Source organism: Urocitellus parryii, chromosome 11 (assembly GCF_045843805.1).
Source record: "Urocitellus parryii isolate mUroPar1 chromosome 11, mUroPar1.hap1, whole genome shotgun sequence".
NCBI lineage: Eukaryota > Metazoa > Chordata > Mammalia > Rodentia > Sciuridae > Urocitellus > Urocitellus parryii.
This window is the reverse complement of record NC_135541.1, coordinates 48,826,382-48,847,699: the sequence shown is the minus strand read 5'-3', so window position 1 is coordinate 48,847,699 and position 21,318 is coordinate 48,826,382. Positions and strand designations below refer to the sequence as shown.

At 34.7% G+C, this 21,318-nt stretch overlaps 1 protein-coding gene across 1 annotated transcript in view; it reads right to left on the bottom strand.

Annotated features, from left to right (window-relative positions):
* Positions 1-7,503: 7,503 nt before the first annotated feature.
* The window catches only part of Sgip1 (SH3GL interacting endocytic adaptor 1), a 141,413-nt gene continuing 127,598 nt past the window's right edge, over positions 7,504-21,318 (bottom strand). Inside the window, exons 20-25 of the mRNA XM_077791551.1 lie at positions 18,243-18,398; positions 15,587-15,719; positions 11,279-11,481; positions 10,191-10,255; positions 9,312-9,476; positions 7,504-7,875 (exon numbers count right to left, since the gene is read on the bottom strand). Of these exons, the coding sequence (XP_077647677.1) occupies positions 7,853-7,875; positions 9,312-9,476; positions 10,191-10,255; positions 11,279-11,481; positions 15,587-15,719; positions 18,243-18,398 (745 nt within the window). The 3' untranslated portion in view covers positions 7,504-7,852. The remainder of the gene's footprint in view (positions 7,876-9,311; positions 9,477-10,190; positions 10,256-11,278; positions 11,482-15,586; positions 15,720-18,242; positions 18,399-21,318) is intronic.

Here is a 21,318-nt window from a genome sequence, read left to right as displayed (position 1 = left end):
CACACTTTTTCTAACTTATAAGGCAAGTAAAGTTAAGATGGTCTCACGATTATCTCCAACAAGTCAACACTTTGTGTTCATCCCCAGCGCTCAGCAAAAGCTCTGCTCAGCTCTGCAGGCAGCAAGCATCTGCAGCTTTGCTGGTCTCTTCTGAGATCTGCAGAGAGGCAACAGACCTTCATCATAGCCTGAGCCGGAAGGGTGTCAGAATAAAGTATGCCCTGTATACGTGGGCATGGAGCAAAACAAGGTGAGGCAACCACATTTTGACTAAATTTAAAATGTATTTTTGAGTATTTTAATCCATAATTCTGATTATAAATATTTTATGCCCAAGGCATTTTGTGAAATGATATACTCAGCACAAGATTGTAAGGAAATTCAGTATCTTTTTGCTTCATAGATGATGAACTCTAAATAATATCTATCACCAAATCAATGCACATACAGACACCATTGTTCTTAATGAACTAAATTGCATTTTACCTTTAGACCACAGCAAAATTTCTCTTGAGTTCCTTTTCTAGTTTCTTATTGTACAAGTTAAAAAAAAAAATCAATGTCTTACATTGTGTCTCTTAGTAGGAATGTAGATGAAAATTTGACCATTTCATTCATACAGATCTCTTCCTATCCAAGTGAAAAACAAACAAAAAGACTTCTTAACTAAAATACAGTAGTGTTCAAAGAGCCAGAGCTGTAAATTACTGCTTGACTATAGTGGAACTCTGCTCATTGATGGATCAGCATAATATCATACTAACACTTGGCTTTTCAGGGAAAAATCTTTAGTGGCAATTTCCCAATTCCCTTAGACTTAGAGAAAGAGAGAAGGAGGGAAAAAGGTGGGGAGGGAAGGAAGGGGAGGAGAAAAGAGATGGGGGCGCGGAGAATATAAATGAATGAATGAATCAGAAGCCAATCCCTTTCTTCTCTTTCATGCATATTCACATAACAAAGTAAGAAATAAATACTGACCTGCAAAATCAACACAGCTTTAAGATTTTTCATCCTAACAACTCATAAAGAAAAGAAAAAAATTAAAATCTTTCTTTGCATCTTGGGACAGTGATCCTTGTAATAGTCATTTGGTGTATTATTTAAAATGGCTTAAAATGGTAACACATACATGAATAACATTAAGCATTTGTTTTGCCATAAAAATGTCAATAATATATAATAATAAATTATAATAATATAAAACTGAATAAGGAGAAATTAACATTTGCACGATATACTCATTCAGTGGAACATTTTGGAATTATAGATGGCTTATGCACAAACTCTGAATGGATTAAAAATTGATCTATATTTGGATAAATATAAAGTAATTCAGCTTTACTGTTTTTCTATTTGTAAACAGACAATTTACCCAGGAATTTTATAAAGGAACATTATCCATTATACACACACACATACACACACACGTATATATGTATATATAGAGATAGATATTGATTTGCAAAAAATAAGCAAAATAAACAATAACTGTGAAATGCTCATTAAAAGAATGTGGAGTCCTACAAAAATCTATGCTAAATAGTGCATTTTTCTTAGCTTTAACTAAAATGCTTTTCATATAATTGTTAACAAGCTTATGTAAAATACTGTCAACATTTACCTATCATGATTTGGTTTCTTAAAGCTGTTTGCTAAAATATGACTGTAGATTGCTCACTAGCATTAATTTCACTCTGCCAAGAATTTGGAAGATCTTTAACAATTGGGGGCCTGATGTGCTGTTCATAGATGCAGGTCTTAAAGACAACATTTAAAACAAAACAAAACAAAATATGTTTCATTGTTTTGTTTACAAATATTTTAGGTGAGAAAGTTACATTCACTAAGAGATACTAATGAAAAGAGATAGCATGAAATGGAAGAATTCCCTTAAAGTTAAAACAAAATCCTAGAAGCATCTTTTCAAAAATTTCCTGGCTATATTATTTGCTGTTATTGGAATATGTATGAGTATTAAAAGAAAACTTTTCTAAAGTTTTCCAAGGTATGCTTAGAAATAATGTCTTACTGATCCAATAACTTTCTTGAGTTTCGTTAAAACACAATATTTATTGTCAAAAATCCAAGCAGTGAGGACTATGGTATAGGACCACTCATTTTTGGATCACAATGAATATTGCCCAAACTTGTGGACCTGAATGTGGATTGGAAAATACCAGTGTGTGGATTAATATAGTCCAAATATATACTTTACATCTTTTCTCTAAAACATTAAGGGATACTTAAAAATATATTTCAAAGTCAAAACATCTTTTCTTGCAACCTTAAAGATGTATTCAGGAGAGGCCAATGCACTACTGCCCTAAAGATAGAAGAAGGAGATCAGAAATACTATAAATCAAAGGAAAAATAACTTCAAGAATTAAAGTTAGAGAATAAATTATTATACCACTGGCAAAGGGCGACAGAGGACTTTTTTCTTATAGAAATACCCTTTAGATTAGAAATTACATACTAAACCTGAGGACGAAACAAATAGTCTCACAATAGTCAACTTGATAGACCTTAAAATCTGATATCCCTTCAAGAAGGAGACTAAAGTTTCAACAGGACATTTAAAATGCAGCTGTAGCCAGTGGCTTCACATGTCTAAAATCCCAGTGGCTCTGGAGGCTGAGGCAGGAGGATCTTGAGTTCAAAGCCAGTCGAGCAAAAATGAGGCGCTAAGCAACTCAGTGAGCCCCTATATCTAAATAAAATACAAAATAGGGCTGGATATGTGGCTCAGTGGTCCAGTGCCTCTGAGTTCAAAATCCCTGATACCAAAAAAAAAAAAAAAAAAAAAAAAAAAAAAAAAATTGGCACAAAAGAAAGGAAGGTGTTTGTTGTTTTCTTTTAATATTTGGAGATTTAAGCAACGTACTCCCATCTCATTTTTTCCTCTGTGTATTCCATGGACAAAAAGTAATGAAAAAGTTACCATGGTTAATCCATGAGTAAGAAAGTGGTATTTCTATACTGTTTGATAAATAAAATAAAATTTTAAAAAACCAAAAAGCCCCATTTGACTAATTGTTTTGACTTATTGTATTAATTTCATGGAAACATGATACTTACATTAATTTTTAAAGTGATTTTTAGAGCCTGCCTCGATTTTGATATTATTAAAAATCTGGTTTTATTTTTTAAAAAGTTGCTAATATAAAAATCATGTGACAAAATGAATACATTTAGACTAAATGGGATTTGGCTTAAATGTATACTCTTCTGGGGAGAAAAAAAGCAGAAACAGAGATATGTGCCCACATTCCCCTTCTTGGTAGGTATCTGCATATTTTACTGTATCAGCAACTTTAATTGAGAAACTGTGATTATTTTGAAAAATTCAAAAATAAAAATGATTGGTGCAACTCTTTTAGAATAAGGCTAATTCATGCCTGAGACACTGGGTTCAATTCTCACCACCAAATATAAATAAATGAAAAGTTTAGTTTAGTTGTCAAATGGACCAAGAAAAAAAAACATTAAAAAAAAGCTATAAAATAAAGAAGGCCAACTCACAAGATAGAGGTCTGGGTGTCCCTTGCAAGGAAGGAGACATTTATTAGAACTTGGTACTGGGAATGAGTGACAATGTATGATCCTCCTACTATCTCAAGTCTTTTAAGACAATGAGGACAAGGACAGAGAATTGAAAATAAGAGAATGCATTTCAAGCTACTTTGAGAAGGTAATAGCATAACAGAAGGACTCCAAAAAAGAAAGGTAAGAATTTTTCTAGGAAAATAATTATAAAACTATCTTTTTTTTTTTCTAAGACTGAAGGAAGTTAAGTTGACTGAATGAAAAATAAACTCACTAGAAAAATGATATTCAATTTAGAATTTAATGCTTATATTAATATATAAATTCTGATATAATGCCAGAACTGAAAAAGATTTTGAAGAACGACTAGAGCAATGATTCTGAAATTTTGAGTGCTTACCAAAATACATATTCCTAAATTCCATCCTTGGAGATTTATTAATTCAATAAAAACTTGGGGTTATAGTGATGACTAAGACCACATCATTGTTCTCTTACGTGAAGATACAAGTGGTTCATATACCATACTTTGAGAAACACTGATTCTTTTCAACAATTTTGTTATTGAATTATCCTTATTTCAAGGCTAGTTTTTCATATTGTCTTTTACTTTGGCATTCAAATGGAGTGTGTGTAATAAAATAAAATAGGAGATTCCCCCCACCCACCCAAGGACAAATTAGAAGAGCTCAAGGTGGCTCCTGTGCCCTCAAAGTAATTGGGTATTCTAGTTGTAGTACCACTTGGGTGAGTTAGTTCATCTATCTAAGCCTTAATGACATCATTGGTAAAACAGGAATTAAAAGGAGTACTTAAACAATTTTTGGATTTTTATAAGAAATAAAGGAGCTTATATCTGTCACTGGTACACAGCAAGCACTCAAGTATATATTCACTTTCACAGTGTACTGATTACCATGAATGTACAAGTTTCCTTATAACGCCTTAAAAGTGGTTTATCTGAATAAAGTGGAATTGTGGAACTTCCGAGTCAGAAGATACTTTACACCTCATCTGTCTGTTGTTATGGTATTTAAATTAAGCTGCTGGAGAAGATGCTTTGAGATGTTTTGCCTAACAGAATTCCATGTAAATTTTATTAGAAAGAAGTCCTGCTATGAAGAAAAGCCTGAAAACCACAGCAGTCCCAGCCTCTCATTCTAAAGAAGAGAACTGAACAGTATAGAGACTTATCTAAGGTCACGCAGCAGGAGTAATGGTAGAACTAATGTACTCATCATCTTCTTTGAAAAGAAGATTTTAAAATGGAAATTTGTGTAATTATAGGTCAAACATTTTTTTCAGATTGAGATTGAGTAAAAAAAAAAAAAATACAAAGCCCAGAAAGAACATCTGTCATTGACTTTCTGAGGATTCTGTGTATTCACTCAAAATCATAAGAAATGTGGGCATTCTTTCCTTAGAGGTGAATATATTCCCAAATACCACACAGTGAATTTTCATTTGATTGTAGATGAAGTGAGTAGAGCTTTAAAATGTAGTATTTAATTCTTAGTAATTATACATTCCAATTATGATAAAATTCAGACTAATTATTAATAAGAATTTATTTTTAAAAATTTCATAAAAATATGGGATTTATTTGAAGAGAAAAACATACTTTTCATCTTGCCAAAATAAAGCAGTACCATTTATACTTTCTATCTTGTTAGAGCAGAGGCTTTTTGAATCAGAATGTTCAGGAAACAGTGTTCAGGTTAACTAGAACTTTTTTTAATTTTTTAAAATTTTAACCCCTTATACTGCAAATCATCTTAGGATGTACTAGTCTACTTTGTTCTGACCTAGGAACTGATCATGAATCTGGCTTGATATGTCTTTGATAACTGAGACTTTTGCATTGTTTAGGATCTTTTTTTTTTTTAAGAACATGAATTCTTATTCTACAGTACTGTGAAAATATAGGCTTAACCTATAATTTAAGAAAAAACAACAACAACAAAACACCAAAATCTAAATCCCTGATACAAGCTTATTGTGTTATTATTTGACCTATTTTCTGAAGGGGGAAGGAATACATTCTTATTGAGGTTCTGGTTATTCAATATTTAACAATTTTGAAATCAATGACTTCCATTTGGTTTCATGAAGGCCAAATATGGGGTCATAGGATTTCTTCATAGTTTCAGATTTAGTTCCTGGAAACATTTGAACAACGTTAGAGACTACCGAAATCTATATTTTTAATTACATTTTTTACAATATCAACAAAATTATTCTTTGGAAAAAAATTGTGTTTAATTACTAATTCAGTCTAAATCTATATAAAATAAAATATAAAGAGAAAAACATGAGAACCAGTAATATTTACACATTTTTAATATGCTTTGTGTTAATATTCAATGTTTTTTCATGAACTGATTATTTAAAAACCACGTTTTTATTTTCTTACTATGTGTAATTCTCAATTTTTTGTTGTGTGCTCTCCATTGATTTTAGTGTTCTGAATTTTCCCATGTTTTGGGGATTTAAAAGTTTGCATTTTTCAAATTTGATTTCAAAATCAGATTGAATATTTTTACTTAAAATGAGTATATTAATTAGTATGTTCAAAAAAGCTTCAATACTACAGGACTTTGGGGAACCAACTGACAGCTTGTTTGAATAGTCAGAATTCTTTTAAGGTAAAACAGGTCATTCTAAACATTCTCTTGGTAGCAAGCATTGATTGAAGAGTACAAATATTAATTTAAAAATTTCCACTATAAACAATTACCAGTCACAATCTCACTTTAAAAGTAAGACCTAAAAAATTTAATTTCATTCTAAAATTTAAAGGGGCCAAAGACTCTTTGTCAAATTTGAGTGAATATAAATCGAAATTTAGCAGTTAATGGCAAATAGAACAATTAATTTCAGTTATTTAATAGTATAACCCAGAATAGGACTTAGTTTATGTTTAAAGTAAGTTTTATGACTTAACGACAGAATAACATTTTCAGATCTTAATGGGAGAAAAAGATTTTTATGATTGGGACTATTGAAGGAGTTGTCTTTGACTCCCCACATCTTGGGGCCAGACTGAGAAATTGCAATTTTTATGGTACCTTGGGGCAATGAGATGACTTAGATGACTCTTTTCTTGATTCCCCAATAAGAGCAAAGATTGACAGATTTATACAATGAATATTAATCATCCCAAAGGAAATTTATTGTACAATGATGTGAATAGAATTTCATTTATAAAGCTTATTTGTTCTTTCCCAAATGATAAAAATGATAACAATTAAAATTCTCCTTCTGGATCTAAACAGGGAACTAAAAATTATTTTCTGAGATTCTTATTCTCAGCGTTTTGATTCCTGTGGGTAAAGAGGAAGACACAAGGTGTCATTCCCCCAGGCTGGATGAGAGAGACCATCTGTTCAGAAGAATTGTGCAAACGTTGTTAACCAGTTCAACTATGGAAAGTCTTAAATATTAAAGTCACAATTTTGGTTTTAGTCTGACTGGTTATTCAGCAATCTCCACATTTGCTAAACTGCAGAGAGAGGGGGAAGTAGTTAAGATTTTGACATCTTCTTTACTCTTGATTATAATTTAATATACTTAAACTTTAAATATGAATTGCTTTCCCTTTTTACACAAGTTATAAAAATAAGAGGCCCTGTTTATAGTTTGCATTTTTATGAAATTTGCAGTTTGAAAAAAAAGCTCTTTAAAAAGTGGTAATTAATGCTTTTCTTTGAATATGCTGTAACCTTAGAATTTTTTTTCTGAAATAGTTTCTGAATTTAACCCACTAAACATTTGAAGATAGACTTTTTATTTAGCACTAGAGTAAAACATACTAAGGACTGAAGAAAAGAAAGTTTCTTTTTTTCTTCTCGTTCCATTTAAGTTTCTTTATATGTGGCACCCCCTTTATGACAGCTATCAATATTATATTTAAATTTTATATATTGACAAAATGCAATCTACCTCTGTAAGCATTGTGCCATTCAACAGTACTACAATTGAATTTACATACCACAGTTTAAATTACATCCATTTCAGGAATGGTAAAATGCTAAAACTCAAGTGTCTAACTGCCTTACTGGAATGAGAATACAATTTACAAATACAATAATTACATTTGAAAACCATTAACAATATTACACCTAGAAGTAAATACTGTAGGATTGGTCATCATGGTGTGGTGTAAGGGAAATCACTGCTGAAAGCCATCGACTTTCCAGCTGATAGATCCCAAGTGCAGACATTGGTTTGCTTTCATCAAACCAGAATTAAAACCTGTTTCTCATACAACAGTTCTCCATTATATGAATCCTTGCATAAGATTTTATTAGTTATCTGCCAAGTATTTTCCTGCAAAACAAAACAAAACAACATATCAATAGGTTATCTGCAATTTTGATACTGTGATTATTATATAGGTAACATTTCTATTCCTTTGCCCTATCCCTTGGAGCCAAATATTGCATACTTTACGTTGCAACAATAATACAAACTACATAAAGGTTTTTGTTTGCTTGGTACCAGGGATTGAACTCAAGGACACTTAACCACTGAGCCACATCCCCTTTTTTTTGATTTTATTTAGAGACAGGGTCTCACTGAGTTGCTTAGGACCTCACTAAGTTGCTGAGGCTGGCTTTGAACTCATAATCCTCCTGCCTCAGCCTCCTAAGCCATTGGGATTACAGGCATGCACCACTGTGCCTGGCCCTCTATGTAAAAGTTTTTAAACTTTCAATTTTCTACATCAGCTAGTTGACTTTTAACACTTCCATTTTTTGCAGAGGTTTGAGTTTTGCTCAGAATAGGTGGTGGTGTGTGGGGTTTTCCCCTGCATGTGAGAATCCAACTTATTTTAGGAAGGGTGCTCATACAGTTCATTTTCCAACTTGGTTTATTTTTGAGAGTGAAAGAGATATAATTAACAATCTTGCCAACATAGCAGTTTGGCAGGCATGAAAGACAGGACTTGGGGCTGAGATAAAGCTGAGTGGTAGAGTACTTGTCTAGCATGCGTGAAGCCTTGGGTTCAATTGTCAGCACCACAAAAACAAAATAAAACAAAACAAAAACAAAAACAAAAAAACCCAAAACCATACCAAACCAGGATTCATCCTGGAAAATTATACTTGACAAATATAATCACCTTGTATTGGGAGCCCTCCCCCTGCCCTATTTACAAAAACAAAATGAAAAAACCTAGCCTTTGTGCAAAACAAAACCTGTCTCGTGGTCATGTTCATTTCATGGGTAAATGGTTCTGATCTGTGATTTATATTCTTTAAAGTTGTTATTAAAGTGAAAATAGATTCTTCTACTTCTCAGCTAAGCTTGCCACATCTAAACTCTATGAAGTCCTGTTGGAACTAAAAGTTTACAAGAAGTCCAATACTCCCATGCCTTAGGTATGTCAAAAATTTTGTGTTATTTTTCCTTTTTTAAAAACATTTTCAGAAGGTGATAAATTCAAAGACAAACAGCATTTATCTTATTTGCCAATATAACAAAAGTAGGCTTTATTCCATTGACCTCAATACACACATGTGCATAGTGGGTGACTCATCAGCCAACATAAGAAACAGAGCTAGCATAAGTAGCCTTCCTGATTTCTGATTTCCAGGTCATTGTTCCATTTGTATTTCATTCAACTATTGGTTTGTTTTGATTTCTAATGGGGAGTGAGAAGAAGAAGAAAAATGGGGAGAAAACTATGACCTATTCCTCCTTAATGAAGAGTAGCAAAAGCAACCTTATTTTTCCAAATAGAATTTGAGATACCAACTTACCTGCTGCAAACCTTTTCTTGATGAGTGAAAATCGGTACCCTGCTCCAACAAGTTCAATGTCACAGCCAGAAAGAGTGCTCCCTTCACTTGTGAATTGTACAACCAGTGGGGAAGGTTTGCTTGGGCCTTCAGACAGCTGAAATCTTGCTAACAAGGAACCCACCCCTTAAAAAAAAAAGGAATATTATAACAAAATAGGCAACACAACATTCTGGATATAATTTTGGAAATTAGAAAGTTAAAATACAACATTGGACTTACTTGGAAATACTATAAGTTTTAGTGACAAAATTGTGATGAATGAAATGTGTCATTGAATAGTATGAATACTTCTATTTGCACATTGGTGGAAATGTATTCAGCAAAATGGTGCTTCAAAATTTGGGGGCATGCTGCATGGAAGGCCAGTGTTTTCATAACTCTGAATAATATCAGAGGAGAGTGAAAAATATTTACTTTAGGAGTATGGATCTACTAGAGGACAGGAACATGCCTCCATACGAGCTCTTTCCTGAAAGGATGGTCTGTGAGTTGAGGTCTTGATAAGAAGGGGAAGAGGAAGAGTACTGGAAGGATTGTTTGTTTTTATTGATTGAAATAACTAAATGAAAAAATGGTGTTAAATATTCTGCTTGTTTTTTAGTGCCACAAGTATTTTGGTTCAATAATTGTCATTTTTTAAACATTTATTCTTTAATTGTAGGTGGACACAATACCTTTATTACATTTTTATGTGGCGCTGGAGATCGAACTCAGTGCCTCACGCATGCTAGGTGAGTGCTTTTCCTCTGAGCCACAACCCCAGCTCCATAATTAGTATTTATCTACAAGTTATTTCAGCTTTATAAAATAAATAAAAGAAGCCTTTGATTTCATTACCTCCATTTTCTGACTTCTGAGAGATATCAGGAATCTTCCACAGTATTCTTTGTTGTTCAGCATTCCTAAAAATAAAATAGAAAAAAAAAAAGATCTTTCTATATGTAAATTTCAGTTTAAGGAACGCCATGTTTTTTCAAGATAGTATTTTTTAAAAGAATGTTGAAAAGTTTGGTTATAATTTTAAAAATGATCCCTATGTACCTATTCACACATACATTTCTCTCTGATTCTAACTTGCTACAACACGGTGAGGTAGACATTTAGAGGATAATAAAAAGTTTAGAAAAAAGTTTTGAGCACATCTGTTGAAAGCATAAAAAGTATTAGCTAATGAATCCAGAACATTTAAATTGCAACTATCATCTGGCAGGCATCATTTTAAAAAATTATACTTTTTGTTTTTGATGGTAATAGGGAAAAACTAGAATGTTCTTTCTAGGACAAGTCCTTTATCGTGGACGCTTCTGGCACTCGGTATCTATTCAGTTTCTACCTTCACCACCATGCCTTTTTATGTAGTTCAGAGGCTAGAAGAGGTGCACTGTGTTTCCCAGATGCTCTTGCAATAAGAGTCTGAGATGCAAATTTTGTCCCACCAGTTACAGGCTCAGTTTGAGACCTGGAAGGAGAGGGAGGTAGAGGCCCTTTTCTTGCTGCCTTCACTATTTCCCTCTGGCCAGCGACCCAGCTGAGATGTGGAGTTCTTCTAACACAGGGGTGCAGTCTGGTCTCTAGTATCACGGGTGTTGAGAGGCAGGAACTTCCTGATCTTTGCATCAGAGTTACAGGAGTGGGTTCTTGAGTTTAGTCTCCTGATTTTTTTCCTTCCCACAGCTATGGCAAACTCAGCCAGTCCCCTGGTGGGCCAATTCTTACAATGTTTGGGAAACATTCTTGGAGGTACAGCCTAAGCCTGTTCCTTTAGCATTTCCACCATCATGGAAGCATTGAAATCCCTGTGCTAAATCATTATTGCTTAAAATAATGTTTCCTGCCCTGAACCCTCCAACATTGGCCTACTGTGATCTGCTACAGGAAACACAAAGGCCAAGGAGTCTGCAACCAAGGGATGAACAGTTTCTTACCAGACTGCAGGTGGAAGCACGGCCTGGAGCTTGGTCACGCCTCCGTCTATGGGGACCAGGAACTGCACATTGTTCAGGGCCACGGCTGTGGTCATCGCATCCGTGTTGTATTTGTAATCTATGCGCAGGTCTGTGCTCGCAGGCTCACATCGCCAGTTCACTGCCAGGTTCAGAGGCGTGGACTGAATGCCCTGGGCAGATACCTTTCCAGACAACAGGAAAGGGAACATTTAAGGTTCAAACATTAATGTGAAACTAAACCAGAAGCTCTGATTATCTTCCAAAAGAATGGTTTTAGGTATCAAAATGTCATAATGTTGTTTGTGTGGCTCACAAAGGAGCACTCAGTGAAAAGCACTATAAAGGGTGCTATGTGAGAGAGATCTGGGTACTTCAGGCAAACTGTTCCAGATTAAAAACATAAAGTCAATTGCTCAAATCTCTAGGGCACTTTAGAATTTACAGTGCATTTCCTTCTGATTAGGTATAGCACACTGGTTAGGAGCTGAGACCACAAAGGCCACAAAACTAGACAGTCCTGGTGTGAATTCAGATTCTGCTACTTAGAAGCTTGGACATAATCTTGCTGAGCCTCAGTTATTTCCTTGTATGCCTAATGGGAATTATGATAATAATATTTTCCCACAGGGCTGTCAGGAAGATTGAAGGAGATGAAACAGCACAGGTCCAGCACGGAGCAAGGAATTAATATTTTAATAAATGTTTCCTATTAATATTCTCACCATATTTGCTCTTCACAGCAAACTGTGAGATAGACAAAAAGGGTTATTATTACTCCTTTGTGATTTCCCAGAGGAAAGACTTGACCTCTGGTCCTCTAACTCGAAGAACTACTTTCTGGTTTGAATCAACCATGAGTTAGTTAGACCAAAACAAAGTCAGATTTGAAAGAGTCAACAGCATTTTGTCTTCTCTAAAGACTAATATAATTTCAAATTCTGGGTCCACAGTGAAAAATTCAGTGTTATCACTATTTGATTATGATTGTGAATAGATCTCTTGGAGATTCTCCTCTGCTAGGTTTGTGTACACTGTAGGGACCGCATGGGGGATGTCTTTGAGCTTGGATTTTTATTCAGGGAATATGGGTTTTGTTGCTTTTGAAGAATATGCGCAACTCACTGGAAATGTCAGCACATATGAACGCCCTGGGGAAGGGTCCTCAGGGTGGGTTGGCTCACAAGCAGGGGTGGTTGTTGTAGACAGTCCAGAAATGGGTTCTTTTTTAAAAAACATAGTAGTGCATTTTAATTATTTGGAATAACAGGCTCTACTGTGACATATTCGTATGTGCACATGACATACTTTGATCGCATCCACTTTACCATTATTCTCCCTTACACTCCCTCTCCTCCTCTCCTTCTCGGATCTTCCTTTATAAGATGAAAGATATGAATTTTGATGAAAATTTTAACCAGACAGCCACTATAATAGTTTTTAAACTTAAAATACTGTTAGCAGTATAATCCTTCCTACAAATAAACTTTTTTTTTTTTGGGAAATCTGTTATCTAAAGTAGATCAAAAGCCGGGCAGCACCTTCTTCCCCATGCTTTTTCTGCACTCTCTCCTTCTCTACCACCCTCAGTAGTAGCTCTCAACTCCGTAAGGGCTCCTCTACCCAGGGAGGGGCTTTTTGCATAGGTGAAGATGCATTTTTGATTGTCCCAATTTCTGGGGTATGCTATTGGTGGCCACAGACTAAACATGCTGTGATTTGAGGGCAGTCCCACAAAATTCTAGCAGTGTCCCCAACCCCATCTCCTTGCATTGTTGAAAAACAACAATACAACTGAATCACAGCAAAAAGTTCAGAGTACTTTGAAATATAGTAGGCTATGAGCTCCTTATAATAACCTATAAAATTTCTAGATGGGTATATTTTTACCCTTATTTTCAGCTGCAGAAAGGGTTCTGGGAAATTAAGTACCCAAGGTCAGGGGCCATTAAGAAACTTACTTAATTCCAGAATTTAATCTCTTGCCTACACTTTACATTTTACACAAAGCTCATATTGCAATAAGTGAATTATCTACTCTCTAGATTCAATCAATAACAAACATAGAGAATACAAATATTCCACAGGATTTAGAAGTTTAAAAATCTTTTAATCTGAATTGAAAATATAGATAGAGTGTTTGTAATTAGATTCATGAGGGAAATAACTACAGTTTTCTTTTCACAGTTGGACAGGAGAACACACATTGTACCCTGAAATTTAGCCGTTCAGGTAAAAATTAAATTTGGACTTTCCATTTCTTATTCCTTTTCATTTCTCTTACAAGCTCACAGCAGCCACCAGACATGCTTAAATATTTTGGAAAAAAGTTAAATAAAATACATTTTCTATTATTTTTTTACTTATAAAAGTAATGAACTTATGCCATAGCATATGTTTGTTGGTACTATATAACCTATGATATTTAAAGCTTAAATGATACTGAAGTATGGCAGAAAAATAAATGGGTAAAAAGGAGACATAAAGGAAGGGCAGGAAATAAAATTTTAATTTAAAGTTTTGCATACTTTTCCAGGACTCTCACACTCTAAGTCAGTCTATTACCCAGGCTTGTTATTGCCAAATCCTGGGAGATCTGTAATTCTATCTTAGCACTGTTAATTAACATCCCCCACAAATAGATTTAGTAATGATAGATATAGTATCTTGAGGAACCTAAACTTAGGGAACTTTCCAGTGCTATCTATTGATCAGATAATGAAGACCCTGTCTGTCTAAGGATTCAGAGATTGACCAGACCACCAGAAACCTCCTAGAAATTTCAGGACTAATATCATCCCGATATACCTTTCCATACTGACTTCTCACCAAGTTTCCTTTAGAAAGAGAGCCAGCCTGCCCCCCCCACCCCAGTGTGTTTCTGAATGGCCTGCATTCTCCCTTGAATGCATATCTACTTTCTGAAATAAACCTATCTATGCTGCTGACTGGTGATGCTAACATTCTTTTCCAGCATGAAAGTCAAGGACCTTGCTGAGTTGAATTCCCCATCCCACTGGGAACTCCTCAGACCCTTCTTTAGAGACAACTCTGCTCCTGTGACAATACTATCCTCAGGCAAAAACTTTACTTTTGTTTGCATTTATGTAATACGCACCACCATGTGGATATTCCACTTTCAAACAACATTTCAATTAAGTTTTTTTCCAAACTACAGAGTGCACTAGAACCACTTGAGTAACTTATTAAAAAGTACAGATACCTAGGTTGACACAAGTAAATACAAATATCCGACGGTGTCAGGGTGAAGGCACATATTATGTCTAAATGTCTGCAGATACATTTTTGGCATCAGTTCAGAGCCAGCATTGGTCTATGGATTCCCTGGTAACTACACCGTGCAGTCATTTTTGAGATGTACTGATTTCTATTAAAATGCAACTTTCCTCATACAAAGAAAAGTACTCTGAATATATTTACTCATCAAAATTATAATGCATTAAAAACAATATAGGAGAGGCTGAGAGTGTAACTCAGTGGAACGGCACTTGCTTAGCATGCCCAAGGTCCTGGGTTGGATCTCCAGTACAGGGAAACAAAAAATCAAGGAGGTCAAGTAACTGGGAATCAGGTGGACACTCAGACAGGTAATGTTGTTTCTAATAGACTTTTTTACTAGATCAGTAATAATTTCAGGTAAGGGTAATCCTAGGCATAAAAAGAAAGCTCTCAGATACAATATTATATTTTATCAAACATATTTTTGACATTGAGTTATTTCTTAAGCTTTATTAGAATGGTTTCATAGGAATATTGCACTATGAAAAAAACCTAGTTTATTTACATGTAATCATTTAAAAGAGAGGCTTTAGAACACTAATGGTCTTAAAATTACAGTGATCTATTTTAATGATACTTACACTTTTAATATAATTTTTTGTTATCTTCATTTTGTCACGTTTATTTAACTTTTTAAGAGAATATTTCATTTATAAGTTTATTTTTTATTTTTTTAGTCATACATGACAGCAGAATGTATTTTGACATATAATACATACATGGAATGTACATACATCAATTATATTGTCTATTATATTCTTCTGCCCTTCCTATCCTCCCTACTCCTTATTTATAAGTTTAAATAAAGATACACATGAATGTTATTGTCATTGGTCACAAAGTAGCTCTTTAAGGTGTCCATTTCCTTATATTGACAGCCTTCATATAATATTAAAAGAAATACTATTTTATTTATTTTTATTTAATATTAGGTACTTTAGAATGGAAGCTGTAATGTGAAAGACACCCTGGCCACATAAATACGCTTACCTGATATTTGAGCATGTCCACATTGTAATATGTAGCCTGGGGTTTTTGTTCAGACACTTTCTTTAGGTGAGTCATCAGATTTGGCATGTTTACCCAGAATTCCTTGGTATTGGCATCATTTTGTGTATTATCACTATTTAATTGGGAAGAAAAATGATTAAATAGCAGCTTATAACAAATAGCATCTACACAAGCAGCATCACAGAAAATTGCCATCTGATTTCTGTATCCACCCTGGACATTATATTATTCACAGTTGTGTAGATTAAGTACAATTGTGGTTCTGAACAGTATCATGTTAACAGATTGAAATCCATAGCGAGGAAATATTGTGTTCTAATTCTCAGTGAGTACCCAGTAACATTAACTAGTCACCAATCATGGTTAATCATGATTGCTATAAACCATGATTTTTATGGTTGCTTTAAAGAGTGAATTATAATCCGATCTTAATAGTTCATCTCAGTTTTGCCTAAATTTGTCAGTTAATGCAATTAAAAAGCCAAACATGTTTATTTGTTTTGAATTCACCTGACCCATAGCTTTTAGAAATTATCCAGTTAAAGAACTGGCCAGAGGAAAACATGGTCTTTATTACTAACCAAGGACAAAAGGGTGACACTAAAATTCCCATGCTACCTTTTCAACATTCAAGACTTCATCCAAGAGTATATAAACCATAAAGACATCCCTTCCCCTCCCACTCCTCTGACCTATCTAGAGTTCATCTATTTCTTCCACGCTCCCTCTCCCTACCCCACTATGAATCAGCCTCCTTATATCAGAGAAAACAGTCGGCATTTGTTTTTGGGGGATTGGCTAATTTCACTTAGCATTATCTTCTCTAACTCCTTCCATTTACCTGCAAATGCCATGATTTTATTCTCTTTTATTGCAGAGTAGTATTCCATTGTGTATATATGCCACATTTTTTTATCCATTTATCTATTAAGGGGCATTTAGATTGGTTCCACAGTTTAGCTATTGTGAATTGTGCTGCTATAAACATTATCTCCTCAATCTATACCCAAAGGACTTAAAATCATGCTAGTTTTAAAAACAAATGCATCTGCTCAGTTTAAAAATAAGCTAAGCCATATATTCATGATTATTTCCTCAAAGAACCTGCTTTAATAAATATTCCAGAAAGCTTTGCCAATTAAATGCCTACAGAGACACAGAACTCCTCAATGCTTAAGAAATCATGAGAATTCTTCAGTCTCATATTTGGGTTGACAATTTTTCCTGAACATTCTTTGAAGGCAAACCCCTCTCCTAAGATAAAAGTAGAAGTCACAGGGATTGCAAACCTAAATGCGTCCAGGTTGCTAATCTCAATGACATCTTTTAGCAAAGATAAATGAGAAAATTGGCTGGATCTAAGATGATAGATGCCCAAAGGCTTATACTGCAGTGAAAACAGCTTGGTCACCATTGTCTTTTAAAAATTAGGGGTGGTGGTGATGGTGAAGCAGCAGTACATAACAAAACCAAATCAGCAATCACTGGCTAGAGTCACCCATGCAGCCCTGCCTTGAAATGAAAGATCCAGGCTGATGTGGGACTCAGCCTGTCACTGATGGGCAGACCTGGCTGTAGCCAGAGAGATTCTCAGGGGAGAGAGGCCAGGCAAGGGTACACTTGGAGCTCAAAGGAAATAGTAACAAGTTTTGACTTTAGACAGATGCAATGTGAAGCCACCAGAGGGTTATGAACAAAGATGGCCTGGGTCATGTTAGAAAACATCATTTGGCTATTTAAATACATTGTAGCCAGGCAAGATTGGATTCAGGAAGGGAGGCAGTTTGCAGTGGCCCAGGGAAATGATAGTGGCCACTTGCACCAAGGAGGTTACAGCAAATTAAAAATGTGGCCACTTTAGACAGAGATTTTTAAATAGAATATAAGGATTTAGTGAAGAGGAAGCTACCAAGAATGACTCCTTTGATCTCATCCACTGCAAATAAGTAACTTGATACAATTTTATCATTTTAATATCATGAATATATGTATGTCTGTGTAGCTGTTCACATGCATAATAAAGGCATAATTTCAGATTTAATAGTTAGAAAATGTGAAAAAGTATTTATACAAACACATTGGCTTGAACTTCTTTGATATCATACCTGTAAATATCCATCAAAACACTTACCATTATAATGAATTATGTTTAACAAGAAAATTTTTAAGTTCATGTGAAGAGTAGCTCATGGTTCAAATATTATTTAATTTTAAAAGATGCTGATACAACAAAGGAGTTCCCTATTATTGGGTTTATTATCCAATGAATAAATTGTCACTAACAAATTGAATTATTTTCAATGACTCTTTTACAACTTTAGATAGCTGTTCATGAAAATACCCATATGCATATGCAGCTACATATACACACGGAATTATCCTTGGAAAACTTTGACAGCTGGTCAAAGTTCTGAATCTACAAGCATATCAGAGCAGTGGTAGTTAGCCACAGTGCTACTGCTAAGGTATATTTGTCATCTAAGTACAAAGTACTAAACCTGGTCAAAGTTCTGAATCTACAAGCATATCAGAGCAGTGATAGTTAGCCACAGTGCTACTGCTAAGGTATATTTGTCATCTAAGTACAAAGTACTAAACCACATATATCTAAAAATTTATGCAAAATCATATTTACCAGCAGAGAAGTTGGGGATTTGGCAGGACATGTTCTAACCTGCTGAAATTTATAACCCGAAAAGTCAGAGCAGCTGGGGATGGGTTGTTGGCAAAGTGTCTGGTGATGCCGGCAGGAAAGGACAATACCATTTCTCCAGTAATCTTAACGATACATCTGGTGTATCAAAACACATGAGAGAAGAGAGAGAGAGGAAATCCAGGTCAATACACTGTCAATCAAAACATTTAAGAAAAAGAAAAGATCTGGGCAAGTATATAAATAGCAAGAGAGATGATAGGTGTGCTCTTAATTCCTCTCTCAGCTACTAAGTCATTTCTAATTTACATGAGAACTTGTTGCTTAAAACTTACTTTTAAAGAGTGAACTATAAGAATCAAAGTACAAAGTCTATAGGTTGTCCTCACAAATAAAATCATCTACTCTTGTGATTCTCACTTTGATTTCTGAATTTTTGGCAGCATGTTTCAAGATATTAAATTGCATCATATTGTCACATTTTACTGAGACTTTGAGTAATGGGGTTAGTACCTTGAGCATAGTCTTTTACATACTCATGAGGTAAAGTTCTTGCTTCCTATTTAATTAGTTCTTTATTCTATTAACTTGCCTATTTTGTCATAATTATAAAATCAGACCTAGAAATTAATGCAATAAAATGATTTTTTATATGTTTATTTTATTTATATGTGATGCTGAGGATCAAACCTAGGGCCTCGCACATGCTAGGTGAGTGCTCTACTGCTGAGCTACAACCCCAACCCCCAATAAAATGATATTTTGGAATGAAAAATACACCTTTTTTGTTAAATGGGCTTTATGGAGGCACAATTAACATACAAGAAACTGTACTTACTTATAGCATAAAATTCTATAACATTGTATGATGTGAAGTCACCATACAACCAAGATAACCATTTCTATCACCCTAAAACTTTCCTCCTGCCTTTTTTTTGTTCAACATTTTTTAGTTGTCGATGAACCTTTATTTTATATTTATTTGTGAGAATCGAACCCAGTGCCTCACACATGCTAGGTAAGCGTGCTACCACTGAGCCACAACCCTGAGCCCCTCCTGCCTTTTAACTCCATTTTTGTAATCTCTCTACCCCAACTTTCCACTCCTGATCCCTAGGCAATTGTTAATATGCTTTCTGTTACTACATTAGTTTGCAATTTCTAGAATTTTACATAACAGAATTACAAGGAATGTACTTTAGAGGTGTCAAAGTTCTTTCTATGAGAATTATTATTTTTATATTCATCCATGTAGTTGTGAGCATCAATAATTCATTTCTTCTTGTTGCTCTGAGGTACTTGTATATACTACTACAATGTTAAAAAGAATCCATTCGCCTGTTGAAAAAACATTCAGGTTCTTTCCAGTTTGGTCTGTTATTAAGGTGTGATAAATACTTATGTTAGGCCTTTGTATGGATACATGCTTACCTTTCTCTTGGTAAGAACATGAGTGGAATCACTGGAACACATGGTAAGTGTATCTTTAACTTTTGAAGAAACTACCCAACTGTTTTCTAAAGTGGAAATAAGCTATATGACAGCATTTTACTAGTTTCTTCTCTAGTTTGTGGCTTAGTTTTTCCTTTCTCCTAAGAGCTCTTTAAAGGGCAAGTTTTCAGTTCATCAATTTATTTCTTATAGGTTATCTCTAATCCAGTTATACTTTTAGTGTCCTAAGTAGTCAAAAATTTTTTTTACCTATAGAAGTTTTCTTTCTTTTTAGTTTTGCATGTACTTTGTGATCCATTTTTGGTTAACTTCTGTATACAGTGTGAAACATTGATCTGAGTTTATCTGTTTGTATGCAGCATCTATCTAATTGTATCAGCACATTTGTTCAGAAATGACTATCCTTTCTCCACTGAATTACTTTGGTGATTTTTTTGAAGTTCGATTTTTCATGTTTGGGATGGTGTCTGGATCCACTGTTCTGTTTCATGGATCTATTTTGCCTATTTTAAAACCAATACCACCCTGTCTTGATTACTTAGCTTTACAACAGTTCTGAAATCAAGTCATGGTAGTCACCAACTTCGTACTTTTTCAAATTTGTTTTGGGTATTGTATGTCCTTGCATTTCCATATGAAATTTAGAATCACTGTATTAATTTCAACATAAAATAAACTTATTACCTTTCTCCTTCTTTTTGCCAACAAACTCCATGTTAAGTCTTGTCAGTAGAGGGCGCTGGACAAAAAGCATGTTCAATTCCAGTGGGCTTGTTAGGCAGGTTCCTATAATGTACAGGGCTTTTCTAGGGCCAAACTCCTACAATGAATGTGGTGTCCCCTAGAGTGGGTTGTAAAAGTAGTTCTGCCAGTGACCAGTACCATAAGCAGCTTTCCTATGGGCTCACATAGTTCAAGTGACTGGGCTGCCCCAATGACCAGATTCTACAAAGCAGGAAGGGTTTCTGGCTCTGAGCTCTTGCCTTGTGTGTGCTGAATTTCAACCTTCTTCCCTCCTGGCTTCTGCAGTACATGGTGGCCAGCAGCACCACCTGCCATTAGTTTCCTTTGGCATCTTCTTAAGCCAATTTGGCAGTGGAGTGTCTCAGCAACACACCTCCCCGTGAACAGTTAGTCTGCAGGGCTCTGCCTATGCCATGCCCAATAACTTGAAGAAGTGAGCTGGCACAGCTCACCTCACCTTTCAGTGGGGACAGTCCTTCACCTGAGGTCCAGTGTTTGCAAATCTTTGTTTCATGCATTTTGCCCATATTTGAGCTATTCCAGGTGAGAGAGTAAATTGGTCTGAAACTCTATCTTGGTCAGAAGCAAACATCTCAAAAAGTTTATTTTTCTTTGGAAAACAGGAAATACAGTTAGCTCTCAGCTTCTGCAGATTCCATGGAAAATTGTGTCTGTACTGAACAACTACAGACTTCTTTTTCTTGTCATTATTCCTGAACAGTACAGGATACTGCTATATATATATATATATATTATGATGTTAGACATTATAAATAATCTAGAGATGATTTAAAGTATATAAGAGGATTGCATAGGTTATAGGCTAACATGGTACCATAAGGGAATTGAGCATCTGCAGATT